Source organism: Trematomus bernacchii, unplaced genomic scaffold (genome assembly GCF_902827165.1).
Source record: "Trematomus bernacchii unplaced genomic scaffold, fTreBer1.1, whole genome shotgun sequence".
NCBI lineage: Eukaryota > Metazoa > Chordata > Actinopteri > Perciformes > Nototheniidae > Trematomus > Trematomus bernacchii.
In genome coordinates this window covers 3,994,863-4,019,770 of record NW_022987547.1, presented here as the reverse complement: position 1 = coordinate 4,019,770, position 24,908 = coordinate 3,994,863, and the positions used below count along the sequence as shown (strand labels likewise).

The 24,908-nt window shown below is 40.3% G+C and overlaps 1 protein-coding gene across 2 annotated transcripts; it reads left to right on the top strand.

Moving 5' to 3' along the window:
• The first annotated feature begins 3,862 nt into the window (after window positions 1–3,862).
• lhx3 (LIM homeobox 3) lies at window positions 3,863–14,142 on the top strand. 2 transcript variants are annotated; one of them, XM_034122964.1, is made up of 6 exons: window positions 3,863–4,235; window positions 9,036–9,207; window positions 9,324–9,523; window positions 11,122–11,273; window positions 12,393–12,564; window positions 12,882–14,142. In XM_034122964.1, the coding sequence occupies exons 1-6, from the start codon at window positions 4,166–4,168 to the stop codon at window positions 13,313–13,315; spliced, it is 1,200 nt and encodes a 399-aa protein (XP_033978855.1). In that variant the 5' UTR covers window positions 3,863–4,165; the 3' UTR covers window positions 13,316–14,142. The 2 variants fall into 2 exon arrangements, with proteins under 2 accessions (XP_033978855.1, XP_033978853.1); XM_034122962.1 differs by having other exon boundaries at window positions 9,321–9,523.
• Window positions 14,143–24,908: the final 10,766 nt, after the last annotated feature.

Here is a 24,908-nt window from a genome sequence, read left to right as displayed (position 1 = left end):
CTGACTTTAAATCAGCCTATAGATGTGAATCTCATATCGCTGTTAAGCTCTTTAAGAATATTTATTTTCTATATACGCTATTTCTACCAACAAATACCACCTGCAAACCCGATAGACCCCACAGCAGGCCAACATCTGTAATGACAAGCTAGGTCAAGCCTCAGCTCTGCCTGAAAGGTTTGACCCTTGACCCCTCCAGGCATTATGTCTGCCTCTAGGGTGGCTTATCATTGCTCCAAAAAGCTGATATTTCCCACCCAGGACAAAGACTGGTAAAACACAACGTAACCAGTCGGGTCCCCAGACAGTGCGTCGGAACAGAGTAACAGCATCCCCCCATTTAAATGGTTGGACAGTTGTTGGCCTGTATTGTCTGAGCATGAAACCAGGGACACATGTTGGGTGGTAAAAGTGTCAAGGCCTGACTGAAGGGCCATTGTGTCGCTTTCCAGTGGTAGCAGTCGGGCTTTGTTCCCTGTGTTGTTCATCATTAGCATATCAATATTCAAAGGGTCTGATGCCGGGCAGAGGTGGCAGCCTTTTTAGCCTAGAGTAGACCCTCATGCACAAATAAAGAAACCTGCATTCGACTCTGAAGGACCAGCTGTTGAGCTAAGCCCATACAGATAAGAAGTATAGGGGATTCATAGAGCTGACTTTGAGTGTTTGTCCATTTTCTATTTTCTTTAAGTTCCCAAATATCCTTTCCAATGTACGGTACATTTGAAGCACTTTTGAAACATTTCTCCCATTCTCTTGGGTGAATAACAAAGGGCTAACTGGTGTCACCCATTCCACCCCTCACCACCCCTCCAGCAAGCCTCCCTCCCCTTCCTCTCCTCCAGCCAGCTGACCCCACGACTGGTAGGCCGGAGGACAGTTAACCTTGTGTGTTATTGTGTGCGTGTGTGAGTGAGTGTGTTGGAGGGGCAAAGCCACCAGATAGTGTCGGTTACTCCGAGGGCCAAGCGGAAAAGCGGTTGGGCAGTTTAGCCAGCTGCTGGGGGAGCGAGCCACGGCAGGCCTGGTCAGTGAAACCTTGCCAGATGGAGCCATTTCAAAACAATGAGAGCTGCTTGCTCGGGTTGAAAACTAGAGGCTGGTTGCTCAGGGGACGCAGAGGGCGGGCCTTTATCTACAGTATCTACACCCTGTGCTTTGGTTTGCATTATCGGAAAAATTGTCTTTTGGTCAGCAACTTATTCCAGCAGAAATGTTGTATTTTTAAGTTTCAGTTGCTGATTTTGTTGACTTATTTCTCTGGCAGCAAGTGATTCAATCTGATCCGATTTACCCATCTATATAATGTTACATTATATTAGTCTTCCACTGTTGAGGTTTGTTGTTCAGATGCACAAGTCATTCTCTTGCCGTCTTTGACATCATCTTGCTAACTATTTATTTCTCCAAATATTTTCTCTCACTCTTCTACACACAAGTTTGCTCTCCTTATCTCTATCTCCAGACAGCAACAGGCTGAGTGTCCTGGGACTACTCCGCTTAGGAGTAACCAAGCCTGGGTAATGAGGCGTGTGATTGGTCCCCTCCCTCTTGAACAAGGCCAGTCTTAGCAGCACATGATTGATCATGACAGCAGCACAATGGTAGCCTGGTGTCAGAGGGGTGGCATGGGTGCACATGGACCCCCCGTAGTAACACTCAGTCACCCAAATCAGTTACACACACATGCGCACACACACATATTCACATGTATGTGCATAATTCAGGACAGCACAGAGGCACTTGTTGACGTATGCAAAATGTAAAATGACAAGTACAAAAAAAACAAGATCATGTGCCCCAATATGTTTATTATAATGCATAAGAGGCCACACCGGCAGACTGATCAATTTAAATAAATTCTGTTCGGATCTGAGAAACCTCCCTCTAGAGACAGGCAGTGTATTATAGGAGCTTGTAATCAATATATTGCATTCGTCTACTCGAACTTTTGTCATAAGTTAAGGCCTTTGATGGTAACATTTCTCTCTTCTTGAAAATTGTCTTTGCAGTTCTTCTCTTCTGAGTGCAAAAATACAAACATAAGCTGAGATAAATGCTCCACATGAAAAACAACAGATCTCCGTAAAGATTTGTATTCGTAAATCCATTGTCTTTTCAGGTGAGTGCCCTGAAAACAGAGCTTTCATGTGCTGCATACCATTTGTTCTTTTCAAGAGACCCTTAAGGGCCAAGGCTTGTCTCATCCACTTGAGAGCCTTTTGAACCTGCTCATATTCAAGGTTATAACATCAAGTTCCAATAGTTGCAAATGCTGAATATGAATAGAGGACCCTTACTGGCTGATTGCAGCTGCTTTCTCAAGTAGTTCCCAGGTGTTTTAAATCTTTACCAATTTTCTGTGATGATGCTCTAGGTTTTGCAGAGGACAAACACAACAGGATAAAAGCCTTGGCCTGTTTTCAGGGTTGGCTCATCATGATATTCATGCAGTGTTACAAAACAACTTCACATTTGTATTGCTAATTGCTGATTAGTGTATCCCTAAAATGTCTTCTTAAGCAAATAGTGTCTTTTAATATAAGCAATGGGTTTGTTGTTAATGTTTATCAAAATAATATTGATTATGATTCCAACAATTTCAGTGAGGGTTATTTGAGATTTCTATTTGAAAAGGTTTTAAATGTGCATGAGTCACTACTATGCCCATCTTAACCATGCACTGCGTTAAATTGCAAAGACTCTCTCTCCTCAACGCAGGCTTGTTGTTGTTCATGTAGTCTAATTTTATTTGCTACAGTGGCTTTAGGTTACTCTGTACATCTCCTTCCAGATTTACAAACAGTTTTCGCTTAATCTGCGTAAAGATCCACACTGACTTGTTGACCAGAGATTACTGCTCATGAAAACACCCAAAATGTGCTTGTTATCCTTGAAAACAAATATCCACTAGATATAGTTTTTTTTAAACCATGCGTTTGTTGTGGAATTGCTGGAATGAGGGAGAGAGGATGTTGAAGTACAATGACTAAAGAATGATTTATTTACAACTTTGTGAGGCTAATTGCCCTGAATGGACTAATGAACAGCACCGATCTAATTGGCTTACAGCTCTTGTGGCCTGGCGTGCTGGGCGAGTAAAATTGAATCAAAGCTGTAGGACTCCGTCAGAGTAGTTTTGTGCGCTGTGGTGGTAATTGGCGCAGTGTCAAAGGCATGTAGCATGGCACTGAGCCAAAATTTAGCCCAGCTCTGCACAAGCGCGTGAATTCAAATATTGTAAGAATGCATTAATTTCATTGTTTCTAAGAAAGAACAAAAGAAAGGTGTTACAAATTAACCTCTGTGCATTTTAATATTTTAACTCGTTTTTTCCACTTGCACCTAACCGTAATCATAGGTAATTCTTTCAAAAACAAGAGTATTTTAATTTAGTTAGGTAAAACTAGTACGTGTCAATCATTGTAAACTATTACCAACAGTTAAGAGGCGCAGCTAATATAACGGTATGTATGCTATACCTTACAACAGTAATGATATACGGTCTATTTTTAAACAAACAAAAGAAAAACGCAGCGATACAAATGCAACAATGTCCCAAACACTGCCCAATTGCCCCATTGTGCCCCGTGAAAGACAGACACGTGCACCAAAACATAGATAAGGAGAGAAGAGGGAGGGGGGGGGGGGGGGGGCAAGTGTTTGTGTCTGTGTGTGCGCGTGTGCGAGTTCTTAAAGATAGCCACGGGGGATGTAGGAGCACACACGCCTCCAGTGAGAGAAACTCCCCCTTCAGCACCCTGGACAGAGGCAGCGCTGCCCGCCGGGTACTTGAGTATTTCAGTAAGGTCTCAGGCAGCCGGGCTCACAGTCAGGTCAGCTGCTGATGGTCAGACACTTTTCCACTGCCACACGCCCCTTGTTTTCACCCCACCTCGAGCTTATCCACGCGGAATCAAAGAGCAACTTGATGAATATTCACAGTTTACGTCCTCGGTGGCTGACGAACCGTGAAAGGTCGACTGGTTTTCTTTTTAACATTTTTTTAGAAATCGAGCTGCCTTCGAATCGATCTCAACTCCAGAGGATACATCTCCAGGAAACTGCCGGTTTGAGTCCATCGTCGCAGTAGTTTGATTTAATTTTTTACCACAGGCGTTTCGACGCTGCTTTTCTTCTGTTGGGACATCGGAACATCTTCAAAATGTTGCTTGAACACCCGGGGTCAAGCTGTCAAAGCACCGGCAATTTCTCCCGGTACAGTTCAGGACAAGGTAAGAAAACCATTTTAACTAATCACACTGCACATGCATTAAAATGTGGGTTTAGGGGAAGAGCCAGGCAGAGATGAATATTAATTGATGTCCTGGGGTCAGTTAATGAGTTTCAAGTGGCGTGAAAATGGAGGATAATACATCAGATCAGCACAGCAGGCTCTCTGAAGGCGGCCCTTGTTTTGCTCAGTGAACTCTGACAAGCGTGAAATAGACCTTGTTAACTGGTTTTATCCTATTTTGGAAAGGCACTCACTTTAACTTTTGATAATTTCTGTATTCCAAATATTCTTTTTGTAGACATTAAAAAAGTGAGAAAAAAAATACAAAGAGTTGAAGAAAACAGTCTGGTATCCACCAACCCATGTTGATGTATACAGAATATTTAGAGGCGCTTTCTTTTGCGCTGCGTGTGGGAGACGTTATGAATCTGTAATGAGCCTTCATTGTTGGAGAATCACACGAACAGATGTTATGCGCGTGCTGTCATTTCACGCCACCGCTTGTGGTTGTAACGGGAGTGCAGGCTGGGTGCAGGGAGCAGATACGGAGACCACCGGACCCCCCTGGCTCTATCTGCCAGCAGGCGCGGAGCAGCTCCCCCCCGTAGTCCACCGACCCGAAATGCTCAACAGGTGTCACATTCCTGCCCTGACAGGTGGGACACCTGAAGTTGGAAGTGAAGGTGATGATGCTTCACGGAAAAAGTACAATTATTGGAGACTTGTATAATTATTTACTGTCGTCCAAAGCTGGAAAATACATGTTTTATTTAGTTAGGCGTGTTACTCGAATTATCTTTTTTGTTATTTTAAGGCTGCATTCATAAGGCAACACAAAACTACATTCATTTGATTTAAAATATAGGAGTGTTAAATTATGGAGAATACAACTCAAACATATTTGTTAAACGGGTTATCTAATTTATTTGAGCCAAATACGAAAATGTAAATTGAGACAAGAAAAAATAAAACGAAAAACGTGAATTTACCTGATCATTCTTGTGTCTTTCTCTAACTGACTGACCCTTTCTTTGATGGTCATTTTATCGCTTTGTTGTTGCATTACTGCCGGGCTCACCCCCTCAAAAGTGAGTGATCAATATGACATAAAAATATTACAAAGCTGAAAGTAAGAGGGGCACCCATGAACCCCGCACCTTTCTCCAAAACGTCTTTCATATACTTCTAAAATGCAGGCAAATAGGACATTGATTTTGGATTCATCAGCGGCCCGGCTGCTGTGGCACTACCTGTGATTTCCCAAGGCGCTCTTTTGTGCCAAAGATCAGTGTCAATAAAATTCATTGGGGTGTTGGCCCGATCAACATGTTATTGAACAGCCAATCTCTCCCCTAAATAAACACTTGTCTTTGAGCACATGAGATGAAGATTGTGTGTGCGTGAGGCCGTGTTGTGTGTGTACCATATTCGAAATTACATTGTTACATCTGATCAGAACATCTGATGTATGCATTGCTTTATTAGCAAGTATAACAGTTGTATACTGTTATTGGAATGTTGTGTAATAATGTTTAATAATAATATAGACAAATAAAACCATGTATTTTGTATCTTCTTCCAAGGTAGAAATAATGTTACCTGTTTGTTGAGTAGAGCGATTATTTGAGAACAATTGTTTGTTTTATGTTCTGCGGGAAATAATATTAATTAATGAAAAAGGCAAAGGTTTTTAAAAGACCTCTCCCATCAGGGCCCAATCTTTCCTTTGCGCATGGCAGAGCTGGAATCCGAATTAAAAACGGAAAGCCCAGGCGAGTCCTCTCCACACACTCACATTATGAGTCAACAACATAATGGTGTCTAGTTCCCTGGATTTTTTTGAGGCTGTGGATCGAGTTCGTTTTGTTGTTTTTAAGTGTTCATTTGCATCAGTTCTAAGTCCACGCAGGGATCATTAACATTTTATATCATAAGTGTCTATCTTAACTAATGCCATGTTGAGCTTCTAACTGAAAACAGTTAAGAAAATATATCGCATTTACTCCTGTATACCGTTATCAATTACATAATATTACCATTTTACCTTTTTTCAAAGTGGTATTTGCATGCATATATAACTCTCATAGCATGATCACTGTTTATTTCTGTTTACCTTTTGTATTTATCATTTTATATATTATCGAAAAAAGGGCAATCATGTCGTCCAATCTAGTGGTGAAAATGCATAGATCTCTTGAGTTTCAAAGTGGATGTTACTATATTTCAGTTGCAGTTTGGTAACAAAATAAAAATAACAGACATGATTCTATATATTTTTTTCATCATTTTGACGAGTTATAATAGTATCTATATACCACAACAGTAAAACTCTATTGGTTATTCCTCTCACCTCCTGCATGTGTATTCCTCTTCCGGGTAGGGTACTCGGTAGGTGATGTTAATCTATCTGCCTGTCGCCCAGGAAACGGCGCAGCGTAATCCAGCACAGGCTTCAACTCAGTGAAGCATAAAAGCAAACTCCACTGCGCGCTCGTGTTCGCTTTTGGGCTCCTGGTACACCCATTTGACAACACTTGATTCCTGCATATGCGTGTGGATATAAACCAAACAAGATATATTTGATTTAATATAATCATGAGCAATGGATGGACATGGTGATCGCAACTCTCTAAAAGAGACACCAAAAAACACGGAGATGCTCCTTGCTTTGCTGTCGCACAGTGAGGAGCTACTGAAAGGTAACCGGAAGCCAACATTTAATCAATTTGTTCGTTTTTGCATTGTTTTGCTTGCATATGTTGTAGCTATACTGTAGCGTATTTGGGCCTTTGCTATTGGCTGTAGTTGCAGTTTGTTGATAATATTTCCATCATGGTAAATTAGTGTTTACTATCATGGATAATGAATGCTGTGCAGTGGCTTTAATTCCGGCAAATTGTCCTGTCGAGCGAAACCGTTTTACAGCTGGTGAGACAGGACATGTGCCATTTGAGTTGCTCCAGATCTTTTACGCATCAGGCTTTTATTTGACCTTTGATTTATCTGAATGATCGTTCAAATGTACATGTATCATATTTTATATTTAGTGCTCTTTTTTGGAGGCTTACTCCAGGGAAATTGTTTTTACGCATTGTTGAGTCTTACCTAAAGCTTTTTGGTCACGGTCCTGACGGTTTTATTGAAGAATACATGTTCTTGCTAATACGTTTCTGTATACTATATATATACGTTTTTCTAGGAGCTTTGGTTGAATGGTGGTATGTTTAATATTAAGAGACCCCAATGTGTTCATTTACACAGGCCCATTCTCAGCACGACATTATGTGATTCATCGAACCTCACCTGCTCCAACGTTACATAATGTACATTTACGCACGAAATTGCCATTTGGATATGCATGCATGTTTATTTTTAATCTTCCAAGTGGGCCCATTAAGGCGAACAATTTGCTTGGACACCTTATTGGTTTTACCTATAGGCCGCAGCTTTCTAGTTTTACAGCGCGCACTGAATAAATGATGGCCTGTGTACACCTGTTCTTGACGGGGCTCCCACCAGCACACTTGTGCAGTGTTTCGCTGGTGATGCCAGAAGAAATGGTTCATTAATGTGCCATGAATTGTCTACAACAGAACAATAGGAACAAGACTCCTTGCACGGATAGAATATAAAGTGCTTGAGCATTATTCAATTAATAATGAGGAGGACTGATAACGTCATACTTGGCATACAGATTTCTCTCTTTTTTCAAAGGTTTAATACAGCGTTTCTCTTAATCACTCGTTATTGTGTTAAAATATCTCAAATGGAGATTATTTTCTATATATTGTAGGCTTCTCTGTCTGAAACTGACCTTGCAAAAATATCCTACTGCTTGTTAAAGATGATGACACGTGACAAAATAAAAAACAGCCGATCACCACTCGATTAACGAGCTATTAATTCCCAAGATGATCCTGAAGCTTACTCCTCATTTATGGATATCAAATGCCTTTTCTTTAAAGAATCCTGCTAACTTTGATCTGTGCTGTTGGATTTATGTGAATGTATTTTATTCTAGTAAAATCGTTTGGCAGAATAAGCTCATTTCGATATAAATCTCAAAAAGTGTGGTGGTCTGCTATCGCTACAATTCTCTCTGATATCCATATGTATTCAGAATCATTCTAAAGCATGTTTCAAACACATGAAACGTTTTTTTCCACGAAAATGTAAAATTAAACAATAAGATGACTAAGTTTAAATCATAGACTTACGTTTTTTTCTTTTTCGATCACAGTTTAGTATAACCGAATAACATAGGTATGTGTATTATGTAATTGGTAAAGTCCCTTCTCAAACATTTTTGTTTGACGGACGTTACAAATATCTTTATGTTTTCAGTTGTTTAATGTTGGGTTGCGTTTGACTGTGTGCAATACAATTATGATTATGATCTGGTATTATGGTAGTTGTTTTGATAGATTTGGTAGATGAATTGATTTTTGGATATAGGTAATGTATCAAATACAATTTGATATCATTTAATTTATAGATTAAAAAAATACTACCAAACAACCAAATATTTCAAACATTAAAAAAAAGACAAGAAGGTGAGTCATTGTTTAGATATATATTCATATTAATTTCTGATTTGAAGGGTGACGTCACATTTGTGAGCGTCCGTCTTGCATAATTAAACGTGTGTACATTAACAGATAATTACTTTAAGTACGCGTAGACATATTAAGGACAATAAGCTGGATCAGATGTCACTCAGTAAAATGTTTCCCCATGCAAGTAACTGTATCTAATATAAATTGAATTAACCAAAACGATTCCATCATGTCTCCTGCAGAAATCCCAGTATGTGCAGGCTGCAATCAACACATCGTGGACCGCTTTATCCTCAAAGTGCTGGATCGCCACTGGCACAGCAAGTGCCTGAAATGCAGCGACTGCCAGGCGCAACTGTCCGAGAAGTGCTTCAGCAGGGGCGAGAGCGTCTACTGCAAAGAGGATTTCTTCAAGTGAGTAGAACAACTATTATATAACTATTTTTTTTTAAATACATATTTTACTATTTATAATTCATTGATCGAAGGTTATTATGTATTGATGAAAAACGTCTAATTTCCAAAAGGAGATTCGGGACCAAGTGCGCAGCCTGTCAGCAGGGCATACCGCCCACACAGGTGGTGAGGAGAGCGCAGGACTTCGTGTACCACCTGCATTGCTTCGCCTGCATCGTGTGCAAAAGGCAACTGGCCACAGGTGACGAGTACTATCTGATGGAGGACAGCAGGCTCGTGTGCAAAGCCGACTACGAGACCGCCAAACAGAGAGGTGAGGAACAAAATGCACATCTTCACATTTCTGTTTGTGACCTGAAAATTGCGTCATTTTCAGACCAAACCCCGATGCGTTTGTATGCACACTTGTTTTTTAAGTACCTGCTCTGAGTTGTGAGTCAGACGTGACAATGAGGTCACCCATAAAGCCTGACCCACCTGCGCTAATTGCGTCGTTGCCTGCAACCCAATCGATAGCAAACTGCGTAAAGTGGAGGCCTGGAGGCTTCCACTTGCACTCTGCGCTGCAAGGAATCAACTTTCAATAACTCTTATTACAGTATTGTGTGTGCCTTCCGGAGTAAGGACAGACCTAGAAATGTAGTATATGAGAATCTAAAATTAAGAAACAATGTATTATTATGTTTAATTGTGTTAATGGTGCTAGAATTGTTTGAGCTATTATGAATCTCTGAATACTTTTAAATGAAACGTGCAATTTAGCTCAATTAAAATGTATACTTTAATAGTTTTTCTCTTAAAATCTACATTTGCAGTACATTCACCCTGTATGCTTTTATAGGAACTCTCTCTAAACATTAAATGAATTTTCATATTAACTCATATTAATACTTTCTTTTAAAATGTAATAAATGTTCCTTAGAGCAACATTGCACACAAGTTGTGAACAATCAAGTGGCAAAAAGTTCCATTAAGCCATTTTATCAAAAACATATTTTTACCCAAGAAATGACATATCATTGTATTAATATAGTCATTTGAACCTCAATGATAGCAAATAAATAACAATTATATCAAGTGTTTAAACCAAACTATGATCACTTCTTTATGCATCTACCAGAGATAGTTAATTTGCAGCAGTTACTCACATGTGCTGTTGAGAAATAGTTAATAACATTTCAGATTTTCTTCCAAAGTTATTAAATGCACAACATTTTTCTTTAAAACCCTGACCAAACAACCAATGCCACAGTATCTTCCCAGCAGGCTGTGCTCCTGATAGGGCAGAGTTTTTATCTCCCCATCTGTTTGTTTGAATTTACTGCCCAGCACCAAGTGTTGATTTACGCAGCGAGTTAACGCAAGTTTTCACTAAAAACACACACGTTTATTTTACTAATGAGAGGGCGCAATTACTTGGGCAGCATCCATTTGGATGATGGTTTTGTATTTTGCTGTGCTGGCCAACAGATGTGCAGACATGATGCAATTATGCACAGGAGGCCAGAGTGTTGGTTTATAGGCAGTGCAGAATTTATCCTTTTTTATGATAAATTATAAAGTTTATATGATACGGGACATTTATGCTATGAGTTGCTGTGAATGTGTGTTTCTATAAAAATGTAAGGTCACTTTAATGATCCAAAGATACAAATCAAGAGTTTATCCCAGGCAATCTATATGGAAAGTTGATAGTAATATTTGTCTTATCATAATTTTCCATGGTGTTGCATTTAATTGAAAGTATTAGATGGATTCTTTTCATTTAATGTGAATTCTCTCATTTGTCTTTTTTCTTGATTATTCAACTATTTCAAGACTAAACCATATTTCTTGAGACTTCTGGCCTGGAAAACTTGGAGACACAGTCTATCGTTGGCTTACATTGTGTGTTCTCCATTCTCTTTTCAGAGGCAGACTCGACTGCAAAAAGGCCACGAACCACCATCACTGCTAAACAGCTGGAAACACTGAAGAACGCCTACAATAACTCTCCCAAACCTGCCCGCCACGTCCGAGAGCAGCTATCGTCAGAGACCGGCCTGGATATGCGGGTTGTGCAGGTAAAGTGTATTATTATCCATTAAGGGCTACTCCATTAGTGTTCTGAGTTCATTATCAAGGGACAATTGTGGCCAAACTGGCACAAGCCTACTGTACGAATAAGCGTGTGAGTGTGTAAGTGTGTGTGTGTGTTAGGGGGGGGAATTTACGGCTAGATGGAGTAAAATGAAGTCCACATGAAAGTCAGCCCAGTTTAAGTGCAAGCTCGTTAACAATGCTAAGAGGGCCCCTCGCATATTGTCTGCTGCTGAGGAGCCTCAAGCCGGTTGCTAGGTGGTGGTCATATATATTGTTTTATTTGCAAGGACAAAAGTAGAGACGGAAGCCACTAAAATGCTCCTCATTATTCAGTGAAAGGGAAGGGGTGAAGAGGGTTCACTTAGGGCGGAATATCATTAAGGAGAATGTAAAATTGCTTTTTGTGCCTGTGACGAAAAATTAATACATTTTGTACGTAAGATAAAATAATAAGAAATGTTCATTTTGTATCAGAAACCATATCCATTTGTGAGGTAGTTGACGTGTATGACCATGTGGTGTTTGTGTTTTCAAAAGCTTACATTTACAGTATAGTATAGCACTTAATTCAAAAAGGGGAATAGAGGAAACTGAATAATTGAAACTAGTGGCACGTTAACCTGTCTGCACCTTGGGGTGAGGAGAACTTGTAGCTGGTGCTAAGTTAATTAAATGCGTGATAAATCTGATGAGGATTACTCCTCAGTGTCACGGTTTGGGGTGCAAAGCCGTGTCCAGATAGTCCTTGAAAACGGAATCCTTTATCTTTTTAAGCATAATATCTGCATCAGCGAAAGAGCAGAGGACTTTGCATGTAGATGACTTTGAATTGTTAGGCACAAGGACTAAAAACAATGTTGACTTTTATTGTCCTGAAGAGGTTTATGTAAATAAGGTGAATTAGCAAATTGTCCTAGAAAGCCTTTTGTTTCTGTGTGCTAACAGTGTGTTGTTTACAAAATGAAGAACTTGAGGCAACACAAATGATTGCTGTTCTTTTTATCTTATACCCAAGCTGATGTCTCACTGTTTTAAACAATTACATGTGTTCTTACAAGTCACTCAATCCATTAACAAACAGGACGTCTTTTTCCCTCCAGGTTTGGTTTCAGAACAGGCGAGCTAAAGAGAAAAGACTGAAGAAAGACGCCGGTCGGCAGAGGTGGGGGCAGTACTTCCGCAACATGAAGAGGTCACGAGGAAGCTCCAAATCTGACAAGGACAGCATTCAGGAGGAGGGCCTGGACAGTGACGCTGAGGTGTCCTTCACAGGTACAACCACACAAAGTGAATGGGCGATTTTAGACACATTTTAACAAGCTAACTGACAACACACTTGCAAAACGGGCACATTTTCATGCTATGCAGTCATAGTGTTGTTGTGTTGTTGTGCTGCCCTTGCCTTTTTTCCCCACGCTTTGTAGATTATTTGAATCAATAATTGAGATATTGAGGATGTGACAATACTATCCAAGCTAGCGAAGCACAAATGTTAAGGAGATGGTAGGATAAATGTACCAGGAATCAGTTATTTTCACTGTGGATTATTACAGTTTTAGTAACCTCACTCTTGTCATGTTTTTTTACAGATGAACCACCCATGTCGGAGCTGGGCCTCACTAACGGAATCTACAGCAGCCTGAGCGACACTTCTCCGGGCATCGGGGGCCGTCAAGGCGGCAACAACCACAGCTCCTTCCCCCTGGAGCACGGGGTCCTCCCCTCTCAGGACCAGTTCCACGACATCCGCTCAAACAGTCCCTACGGCCTCCCTCAGTCGCCGGGGTCGCTTCAGGTTCTTCCCCGACACCAGCCCCTCATCTCCAGCTTGGTCTACCCTGACTCCAGCCTTTCCATCATGACCCAGGGCAGCGGGCCTGGTATCAACCCCGGGGTGAGGGTCTCCATGGGGGCTGCCAACGGCCCCAGCTCAGACCTCTCGACTGGCAGCAGCGGAGGATACCCAGACTTTCCTGCCAGTCCTGCCTCGTGGTTAGATGAAGTGGACCACGGGCAGTTTTGATTGGTCAACATTAAGAAATTGGACTCTATTTCTTCTTTTTTTTAGTTTTCTGTGTCTTCTGTTGGATTTAAGGAGTTGGGAAATCAGGGCAGTGATTGTGCAAAGGACTAGACTGCTGTCTTTGGATCTCCAAATGATCTGATAAACAGATTCATTTAAATCTGGGATATTGATGAAAGGAAGGAGGAAAATGTCCTCCATTAAAAGCACTTTGCTTAACAATTGTCCTTCAGTATTAAAAACTGTATGTAAAGCAAGAAATCTGTGAAAAAAATGCTGTTTTCAGATACCACTATAAGCTTTTTCATCAATGAGACTCTTTCTTTCATTTGGATTTTCACCAACTCGCTCTCTTTGTTTTCTACACTGTGTTTAGGGGGAGAATTCAGTTTACCGTTCAGAGTCTTTAAATGTCTGGTTGTTGCCAAATGTCTATATATAAATATATAATGGTTTATCATTGCGGAGACTTTATTTTTATACAAACCCCCTTCCTGGACATGAATAAGAAACCCAGATATGAGGACTTTGTACATTCTTAAACAGGGATCTAGGCAAAATGTAGATGTTGTCTTAAATGGTACCTAGGGGTCCAATTACTTCTATGCATTTGTGTGTTCTCAGATGTATCTCGTTTGTTTTGTTCTACAGAAAACAACCCCAAGGAAGAGCTTGCTGTATAGCACATGGGGTTCGATGTATATGTTTGTTTATGTGGAAAATGTTTTATGTCTTATTTATTCCCTCTGGTAATGATGATGACGATGATGATGATGATTCCTGGTTAAATGGCAGGACTTTAATAAATTTGTCACCTAAATTAACAATGGAGTTCTATCCTTTTTGGTTGAATTACAACATTGTGCAACTTGTATTAATTTCCTACTAATTTAAAATGTGTGCCAGGAAACATGAGACCACGGGTAGATCCATCCCTGTCTTATATCGTGCATCCATCTATCGTTTGCATTTATCTATAGCTCTGAAACAAGAGCACACCCACAGTTCTGCCTGTGTCTGCAAATTGAGTATCTGGCTAACTACCAACACTGTATCAGGGGTTCAACGGCTCTTTAGTGGAGAAATTTGATGCAGACAGAGTCAACTCATCAATTCAGAGATTACTGGGTCTTGTTTGCCCAAATGCCCCTATGGGAAAGGAATCTCCAATCCATTAGCCGAGAAGGGATCAAGTGCCCCTTGTGAATTTCCTCATTTGTTTAGTTATTCAAAGTCAGGTTCAATTAAGTAGATTAAACAGTATATGTGTGGGTGGGCGCGTGAATGAGTGTGCGTGCGTGTGTGTGTGTGTGTGTGATTGTATGTTTATGTATTTGCTTTTATAATGGCGTGTGACATAAATGCCTTAGGTGATTATTAAGTGATGCATTTTAAACCTTTTACTTTATTTAACATTTATTATAATGTGTTTCTAAAACCAAGACTGGGAGAATTTTGTTTATTTTGGACAACCAGAAGTGCTTGGATGAAGTAAGTACTTTTTTTATTCTCAGTATATTACATTTACTTCATTTCTGGAGGAACATTGTACTTTCTACTCCTCTACATTTACAGCTATAGTAATATTTGACCTCGTACACAAGGATTGAACATAAAACACAAAACAAAACACAAGATATACAAGTATACATTTAACTTTCAAGCAGAATAGAAAGTAATACAAATTCCCCCTGCATAGTCCAGCAATATTACAAGGCTTTCTTCACATACATTAATTGCTATAATTGTCAAACACTCTGAGGGGGAAAATATTTGAGAAGTTTTAATTTTGAAACTTTATTGTAAGTATATTTGCTTTTAGTTATTCTCAAAGCCTTAAAAAGTAAATAGTGTTGTGTTCCTATTGTGTTTCTAAATGCACTAATGTCTTCCTGCATGGTCGTGCAGCTTTTTTCTGTAAAGTATGACATGCATGAAGGTGAGAGCCAGCTGTCCTCCGACCTTTTGTTTTGATGTGCAACCTCCAACTTCCTCCCCCGTTAATGGCTGGCTGCTCTGCTCCTCAGGTTCCCACAACAAGAAAAGAAACCCCGCACAGGATATCCAGCTGAATCCTTCCAGCTGAGTGGCAGGTATCATTGTTGCCTCGCAAAAGCCACAGGTGTGTAACTCGACCCAAATGGAGTTTGGCAAAGTTAGTAAGGGGGTGAGAGTGAGTGTAAAAGGCTCTGCTAATCCCCCTAGATACCCACCTTGTTCGCTTTTCTAAACTGTTTGTATTTGGGGTTAAACGGGCTGATGTGAAGAATTTTTTGAATGCATGGAATTTGTTTTTTAAACACAGCGGCAGACAGGCTCTGTGACCGAGCCTGTCTGCCGCTGTGTGACACAGCAGGTGTGAGATTTTGGTGACCACGAGATGAACTCTTCTTCGCAAATAACGGGGATTAACCCACCCCACTCTTTCCGATTGAGTTGTAAATCCAGCGTTTTCTGAGTAAAGAATAAGATTAAGTTGGATATGCAATTTGTCAGATGGGTTGTGTAAAACTGGCGGAAGTAGTTTTTAGTGAGGTGTTAGTGTCAGCAGCATGACTGCGGGGAGCTTCACAATAATTAAGTAAATGGTGGGAAAAAAATGTCTTCCGTGATGAAGTGTAGAGCTAAAGATACAGATGCTGAGAGACACAAGATCTGGGTGTATTATACAATGGTGTTAACAAACACTTGTTTAAATCAATGTGTCATCAAACAATGAAATGTTTTTGTTGCACTAAAGAGTAATACAATTATTTGAACAGGAGTAGGCCTATTTATTATCGATTTCATTTGAATGTTAGATATCGCCTCATTGTGAGTCTCATGCAGTATCCCTCATATTATCCGGGATATGAGAAATAGTGCTCAGGTTCACACACTATTACAACTCCTCTTTCAGAATTCGAAATGGCTCAGATGAAAAGATTTAGTTTAGCCCTTACTGAGACAGGACTGTGATTGGATTAGAAATACAAAATCTACCATGTAATTTCTCAGATAGAGCTTTTTTTATTAAAAATATTTAATCCCTGGTTGCTTTAGGAATATTTGGATAACTGGATATATCTCTCAAGATAAGGCCTCGTCCTAAATGTGCAGTGTATTTTAAGATGATAGATAGTAGTCATATATTTCAGTTGAGTTTAAAAAATAATAATAAAATAATTGTGTGTGTATTGTGAGATTTAATATTGTGTTCAGTCTAATTTACTTATGGGTTTAACAATAGTGTATTATTGATTTAAAATGTATAAAAGTAATGAGACAAAAAAAACAACAAAAATGTATTTCTTATAAAGTCACTAGCCCACAAGAATATCACTGGACAAGAAAATCATAAATATAAATTGTTATCCTGATGATTGTTAAGGTTGCCCATTGCTTCACAGCTTCTGTTAAACTGTTGCTTTTGACTGTCCTTTCTGTAAAGGACTCTTAGCCTGGCAGTGTGCCTGTTGTCTCTCACACACACACACACACACACACACACACACACACACACACACACACACACACACACACACACACAGCCCCCCCAGCCCCATGTCAGATGGTGCTGAGTAAATCAGGTCTGACAATAACACCTCCCTTGGGTCCCACACATCACAGCTACAATTCAGACCTAATGGAGCAGCAACGGAGGGGAGGCCGCATGGTGCTTGTGTTGGGGTGTGTGTGGGTGGGTGGTTGTGGGTATATACCACATGCACAAATGTATGCATGAAAGCAGCGTTTCATTTTGGGGGAAAGAAGTGAAGGAGCGCAGAGGATTATCTGTGGAACAAATATCAATCAATTAGGGGAACGTTTAAATGCAAGATCCTGCAGTTAGGGCTTTGGGGCAGTATAGATGCTGGGGAAACTGAGAGGAAAGGATCTTCAGCATACATCAATAGAACATTTTATTATTTTTTTTAGAGAGGACTTAGAATAGTTTGATTTTCAAATAGGAACATAAAAAAGCTAAGCCTAAAAGTTGCTAAATGTCCATAACCAGTCAAGCCCCAAGCCTGTTTTTCAGGTCTCAGGCTCGAAAATGACATTCCCAGAACAAATGACTATATCTTCACTTCTAAAAGGGGTAAATTAATAATCTTTTTTCTCAAAGCAAAGATAAACCTGTGAGTTGGATGTAGAAAAGTCAGAATCAATATTGATGTTTTTATTTTAAAGTAAATTGAACATAGTAAAAAAAAAAACATTACTTATAGTGAAAACCACCCTTGAATGATGGGATAGTAGACAAAAAGCTTTAGGAATCCAAACTATAACATATAATAAGTACCCTGTATCAAGATTGATGCAAAATAAGTGAAATTTGACCTTTTTAGAGAGATTTAGAAAAGAATAACCACTTCTGGGGTCATTTGGGGTCATTTCGGTGCATTTGCCATATCTCTGGAACCCATCGGTCGATTGTGATGATTGACACCTCTTTTTAACCGATAGAGCCAATAGAATCGAGAGGGAAGTTCCTAAATCCATCTAAACATTACCATTGGTGAATGAGTGATGCGCAGCCAGCATGCCCAAAACCGGAAGCTGTCATACACTCTCGTAGCTCTCATAGCAGCTATATGAAAACTCAGTTTTTGACATAAATGTTAATGATGGATTATCAGTAATCATTTCAAAGTGACACAGACACATTGGATTAACCATTGGATTAACCTTCAGCGGCGTTTTTATGCGTTTTAATGCCATTGAACACAACTTTTGATCAGAAAACAGGAACGGCGTATTTGCCGTTTTGGCCCTGTAAAGCTAAGTTGTGTGTTGTCTGGTTTCGCCCTCGCTGCCCTGAGTTTTGTGTCGCACAGTGATGATACTTATACCCAGGGGTGCACATAACTGGTACGCAGGTACACATGCGCGGCAACAATCTGAAATGCGTACCGTCACTTGTGTCACAAAGCGCATTTGCGTACCGACGTAAATGTGAAGCTTTTCCAGAAGGCGGTTAGTTCACCGGACGACAGAGTCGGTCTCCGTGTGCACAGACAGGGCTGCTGTTAACGTCGGTCTGTACAGCAGCCCTGCGCTAAAACAGCTGATCACAACATTCACACGCTCCGCGGTCACGAAGCTCTGTACTCTACTACCACCCCCCCCCCCCCCCCCCCCCCCCCCCGTTTACAATCGCGAAGCACTGTACTCCACTGACGCCACCCCCCCCCCGTTGACAATCGCGAAGCACTGTACTCCACTGACGGCACCCCCCCCCCGTTGACAATCGTCAGAAGTTGGAGTACCAAACACTGACTCCAGGTACTCATCTGAGTACCTCACTGAGAAAGTTGTGTGCACCCCTGCTTATACCATTTGTTTGTGCAGAATCGATGAAGTATAACGTATTTCTACCGTGAGTTATGTGCTAAGTGCGTTAGCACTCTTTCGCTTAGTGCTAATTCAGAGGCTTGGCGTTAGAGTTGTGTTTTGTTTTGGTAAAAATGGTTCATATTGTCCGATAGCTGAGTTTCTTCCCGTTAAGTGGGTATGACACATTCATAGTTTGTTAAATGTTCAGAAGCCCTCAGACGCTGTTTCTTGCAAGATGTTGCCCCCGGTACCGGGGGCATGGGGCTTAACAGAATAACTGGTGAATTTATATGAATATGTTTTGCTTTTATGCTGCAAACAAACTGCAAACACAGCACTGACCAACAAGATACTTTTGTTTCTGTAGATTAATGGCAGCAGCAGCATTAACTAATCAACACGGTCATTAGCGTGTTTTCACTGACAACTTTAATCAAATCTATCACGGCTCCACCTCTCCATTACCCGCCGGCACCATAATTATCTCTTCATTTCATTCTTAGACGGGAATGCAATATCTGGTAATCTGTCTGCAATGGTTGACTGAAATGCATTCAGGAACATTCATATTAGTAATGTATCGGCTAATGTATCACTCAGCGCTTCTTCTCACTGCTGGCATTTAGATGTTTGTCATTTTTTATGCAATCTTTAAAGCACTTTATACAGGCATTAACCTGGGAGTGTGGACATGAGAAGCATAGTGATTTTCAAATGTGATGTTTGAACAAATATCATCAAAAACTTGTTTTACAGTTTCATTTGAGCTGGATGTAAACTAAGGATATTTACCAGATGAAATGTTTACCTATATTGTATTTCTAACAATTATTCTTTTTTATTATCTAGTCTACCTTAATCATCAATTACAGTATGGAATGGACAAAATCGTACAAGTTATCAAAGCTAGAAGTTATTAATAATGATGAAATTGTTTACTTTTTCCCATCTAACATAAAAAAAACCTAAAAAAACAAAGAAAGCAGCTCTTTTGCATTTTGGAGCTGTTTTGATAAATGATTGTCCAATCTGGATTTAATTAATTTTCCATGGAACAACTGAATAATTGAGTAATCATTTCAGCATTAATTGTTTTTTTATAGGTGATAAATCTTCCCTCTACAATCTTATCACAAACAAAATCCCTTAACAAGCAACAATTTAGCTGCTGTGGACATTTGGCAGTGGCAGACATTTTATAAAACATTTTAAATACTGATACTTAAACCACATTTATGCTGGACTTAGCCTCCTTGTCACTGTTGTCAGAATTCATAACAGCACGTGTTTATTTTTGCCTCACAGATAATCACCCTTTTTCTCATTAGGAGCCTTGGCTCAGCGAAGGGCCATTTTGGGGCCTTTCGGCATCCATGAGGTGTTAACAGCTCCCCACGGGAGGCTGTCTGGCTCTCACATAACCCTCGACCTCACCCGCCCACAAACGAAACACTCACCAAACCACTCAGACTCACAGATGGTCGCTACACCAGCAGCCAGCCATCACGCTTTTCAATTATCGCTACGCCCGGGAAAGGCCATTGCTCAGCTGTCAGCGCTTAGTGACACAGGGGGAAGAGGAGGAGTCAGAGTGGGACAGGAGACAAAAAGGCCTGCATCCAAAAGTTAGAATACCCAAAGAATACATTCCTGATTTAGGAAACACATGCATTATCACTGCTACCTACAGAAATCTAACTGTTAATGCATTGCTTTGACAGTCACCATAAAAAATGTCCTTATGTCTGCTCTGATCTCTAGCTGAAGAAGGAGATCAATCACTCAGTATAATTGTTGTTTTTGAAGCTAGATGTTTGAGTGGCAACGGAAGGAGAGGGGAGCTGAAGCACGCTTTGTTGTCAGTGGAGGAGAGACGAGCCCTGCATGTTTGCTTGTTAGCGTTTTAATTTGAATATTGCTTCATAGTGGGGGAAAGAGGGCAGGATATTGATGATCTTTAGTGCTGCTGCCAGGCTGTTTTTCAAAGAAAAGCACTTTTCCTGCATCTCGATATGTATCACTTCACCATATGTTAATTTTCAGACATGAAAGTAACCCATTATAGGCCACCAACAAACAAGCAATATCGTTTGTATTATATTGACGTCAATTTCTATATGATTCTGTCAAATCTATGGGAACTGATTCTGTCAGTAGATTCAGGGTCGGACACTTGAGGCATGCGGAGGACATTTTGTGCATGTTGAATGTCATTTTCTGATCAAAATACACTATATATTTGTATTCATTTCCCCCCAAAATGATTTTTAGATTTTCTTTATACATTTTCTAACTCTATCCAACATTCACCTTGTTCCTTCCCTGCTTATCCCTGTCCAACCCTGTCGGCTGCTGCATCTGAGGGGGGGGGGGGGCAACAGGTAATCAATGAGGCCAGAAACATGTGTCAGGAGCCAGGTCTTCACTCATTAGGCCTGACATAACAGGAAGACATCCGTCACAATATAAAGCAGCGACAGGACCAGCGTTTACCTGCGCTGTCAGACAGCTCACAGATTTATCTGTCTCTTTGTGGTGGTTTTAACTGATTTTAGGGGGATAGTGAGTTTCTCCTGCACGGAAAAACTGAAACGTTGCCTTTTTCAAAAGTGTTTTATGTCAGCAGATTTCACATTGACTGTATTAGGTTAGTTGAAAGCAATAATATTAAGTTGAACCTTTTTATTTAAACGTAATATTATTGCTTTAAACTAACCTAATACACTTATGTGAAATCTGTTGACATAATACATTTAAATTAAGTCAGCGTTTCCGTTTTTTCAGTGGGATTATATACTGTACAACTGCAGTGTAATTTTGAACTTTCCCCCTTATATTTAATTAGTTAGTTATGAGGTTTGTACAAATAGTTTATTCTGCTGAATAAGGTGCTGCTGTGCTCTGATACTGGAATTTTACATTTTTTCATAAGACTTTTCTACATTTCTTAGATACAGGCATGTTGACTGTCTGAGAAATAGCACGTCTGTAAATTCATTCATTGCACCTATCCTGAACCTGAGTGCCCAGCTTTCCATTTGACTGTTTCCAAACACGCTATTTGTCTTTCCCCGAGAGAAGAAGTAATCCAGCTTCGGCACGAGGACCCCCCCAAGGTCGCCACCATCAGCCGCCAACGCTCAATCCAGGTTTGAACATTTGTTACATCCCCTCTCTCGCTCAACCCTTGGCTGTTGTTTTATTTCCTTTTTTTCTTCATAATTCATGTCAGAACATCTATGGAGAGATGAGCGAGGGTGGGGTGTGTGTTGGGGTAGGAGGGGAGGCGGGGGAGGACGATGGGTGGAGAGGACAAGGGGGTGGAGAGGGCACACACTTAATCCCTGGGTCAAGATGTATTTATTGAAGATTAATAACCGAGCAGCAATCTCATCATGCTCTCGATGATTTTATAATTTGGTTTCTGGGGATAAGGGAGGGAGGGGCGAGGGGGGGGGGGGGGGGGGGGGGGGGGGGGGGGGGGGGGGATCAGGGACAAAAGCAAGAGGGAGACGCTGAACTATTGTTAACACAGGAGCAGGACACAGTACAGTCAGTGCATGACTTTGTGTTGGGATTTCAAGCTTAGATTTCTAAAAAGGATTGTTTGCTATCTCTTCTCACTGTAGTACGGTCTTTTCAAACGACATCGCCCAGCATACATGTTTCAACAGTCCTGAAAGGAATCCCTCCCAGAGTCTATTTAAACCAAAGCAACTTCTCATTGGACTTGTTGTAACCAAACCTTAAGGGTGTAGGACATCATTACGTGCTCTCACTGCTTTCTATCCAGTGTGTGTGCTGTGACTGTACGCATATTGTGGATTTAACAACGCTTTTTTTGTCCAAATCCACCTGTTTTTGTATTTAGAAAATAAATAAAAATATGCGGTAAATTCCTGCTGACCACAATAGCCTTAAACGTCCTAATCTGAAACCCCCTTATGTTGAGGGGTGGCTAAAAGGGATTGGAAATATAATCTACATTCTTTCTGATATGGGGTCAAAAATCTTAACTTTTGACCGAGAGTAAATTACATGCTGCTAGATTATTTATTATCTAGCAGCATGCATTGATAAACTCATATTTTCTATAACTCGATAGTGGAACAAGCTGTTTATATGGAAACTGTATCCCTATTATATTGCATATGTAGAGCGGCAGCATCCATCAGTTAATGGATTTGTTGCACACTTAGACCGAACGCCCTAAGAGAGGGAGAGGTAGAGAGGTTGAGGAAGAGACACCTTTTTGTCACCAAGCAACAGGGGGAAAAAATGGCAAAAAGATAAATTTCAGCACGGGGTAAAGGTTCAGGGTTCAAGGTGCAGTCTCCCATCCAAATTTATTTATACCCCTAATAATAATGAGTGGATTGAATAGATTGTTCGTCCCTGACCTTGGTGATCAGGCAAACCTTATGCCACTATATCAAAGCAGACAGGCAGACATGTCGGCGGCTGTGACGGCTGCCACCGTCGGCCCAGAGATGGAGGGAAGGAAGAAAAGGTGGAGGGAGGGAGGGAGGTATGTAGAGCAGAAGTGATGGGAGGTGAAGGGGCACCGTGTTTGCATTTTGTATGGAATGAGGGGTGTGTGTGAAGGACACAGAGGAAGGGCAAATTTGCTGCGTGTTTTATTTTTACATGTGTGTTTACTACCTGTGAATGTATGTGTTAGTGTGTGTTTGCATTTAAATTACAGAAAACCTCAAAATTCTACACTATATTTGAACTGGTCCGTTTGTTGACTAATCTCCCTTAACCTTGAACATGAGGATGTACAAATGATAGTATCCTATAAACAAATGACAGCCCTCTTTTGTATTACTTTACCAACATTTTTCATGTTTTTGGTACATTTTAGGGACTTCAAAATTAGGCTGAAATCTTTTTTAACTAGGTGCATTTTATATACAGTAATGGTTATGGTTTAGTGTTCAAGCTGACTTTTTTGTGTGTATCAGTTGACAAAATGTCTCTTCCTTTTGCACGAATAAATACACATTTCTGAGGCTAGTCTCTGGTGGCACATTATCCTCCTGATTTCAACATCAAAACCTTTATCAACTTTGCCCTCCCACAACCTCCCTGCACACATCCCTCCTGAGACAGGACCATCACTTGAATCTCTGCGCATTAGCCATCAAAGAGCCATCCCGAGCTACATTAAATGTATTTAGATCTTACAAAGTGCTCCCCCTTGAATCCATCACTTCTTTCAATGACTTAAGGAGCAAGAAAAAGGAGGTTCAGGAGGAGGGGGTGGCTAACAGAAGAAAAGGGAGCTCAGGGATTTACGGTGACAAAATGCCGGGGTCAGGCAGGGTGTGTGGCGGAGGTATTGATCAGTGAGGCATACAGCGCACACGTGGCCCGAACCCTGACCCTTAAATAGCGAATGAATCTCAATCCAATAGACTGGAGTGTCTGGTACAGCTTACACACACAGAAACGCATAAAACACACACACCACACAAATATATATGTAGAAATACATTCACAATCCTGCTGCCATTGCTGCCTAAACAGCACCCCCCAAATCAATATCAGCAGAGAATGATTTCTACATTACAGAATCGAGGGTCCTTAATAAAAGAAAAGGTGGGCATTTGTGTGTGCTTTTTTATTAAGAGAGAGAAAACAGAAAAAGGTGACATGATTGTATTTCCAGTTGTAGCTGGCTTCAGCAGCTACATTATTTAAATACATAAGAAAACCCAGAAAAGGAGATCACTTTAGGAGCAACAAAAAAAGACAATCTGTGCTCACAATCCTGAAACATGTCGGTGCATTATCCTTTGAACAGCAGGCCGCTTCACACACATGATGGAAAAATCGTAATGGGTAAAAAGAAGGCATGTAAAAGATAAAATACTAAGTCCAACTCAACATCTAATTACACTAATTGAATGAAACAAAGCAAAGGGCATACCATGTTCACAAAAGAGAAGAATGGTGTTAGCAGAGAAGCATGAAGAAAAAGTAACATGCACCCACATGGACATGCAGAGTGATATAAACACACTAAGAGAGTTGCATACATGCCAACATGCACAGTATTTATTTATTTTTAAATTATTATTTCATATGAGAAAAACTGATCATTTAAAAACATCAAAAAAAATGTTTTGCTAAATGAATGAAAAATGTGTCCATCCATTTATCGATATGCTTTCATTTTGTCTGATTTATCAAGGCCATTTTAATACAGATTTGTTTTACAGCATGCTTTATTATCCTTTTGCTATTTCAGTGCACTGTAACATATGGT

What these genes read in the sequence shown, in the direction of transcription:
- lhx3 (XM_034122962.1), top strand. Translation starts at nt 4,166, where the DNA reads ATGTTGCTTGAACACCCGGGGTCAAGCTGTCAAAGCACCGGCAATTTC. An exon ending in CGAGACCGCCAAACAGAGAG is followed by an intron (nt 9,524 to 11,121) that starts GTGAGGAACAAA and finishes TTCTCTTTTCAG; the next exon opens with AGGCAGACTCGACTGCAAAA. An exon ending in CGCTGAGGTGTCCTTCACAG is followed by an intron (nt 12,565 to 12,881) that starts GTACAACCACAC and finishes GTTTTTTTACAG; the next exon opens with ATGAACCACCCATGTCGGAG.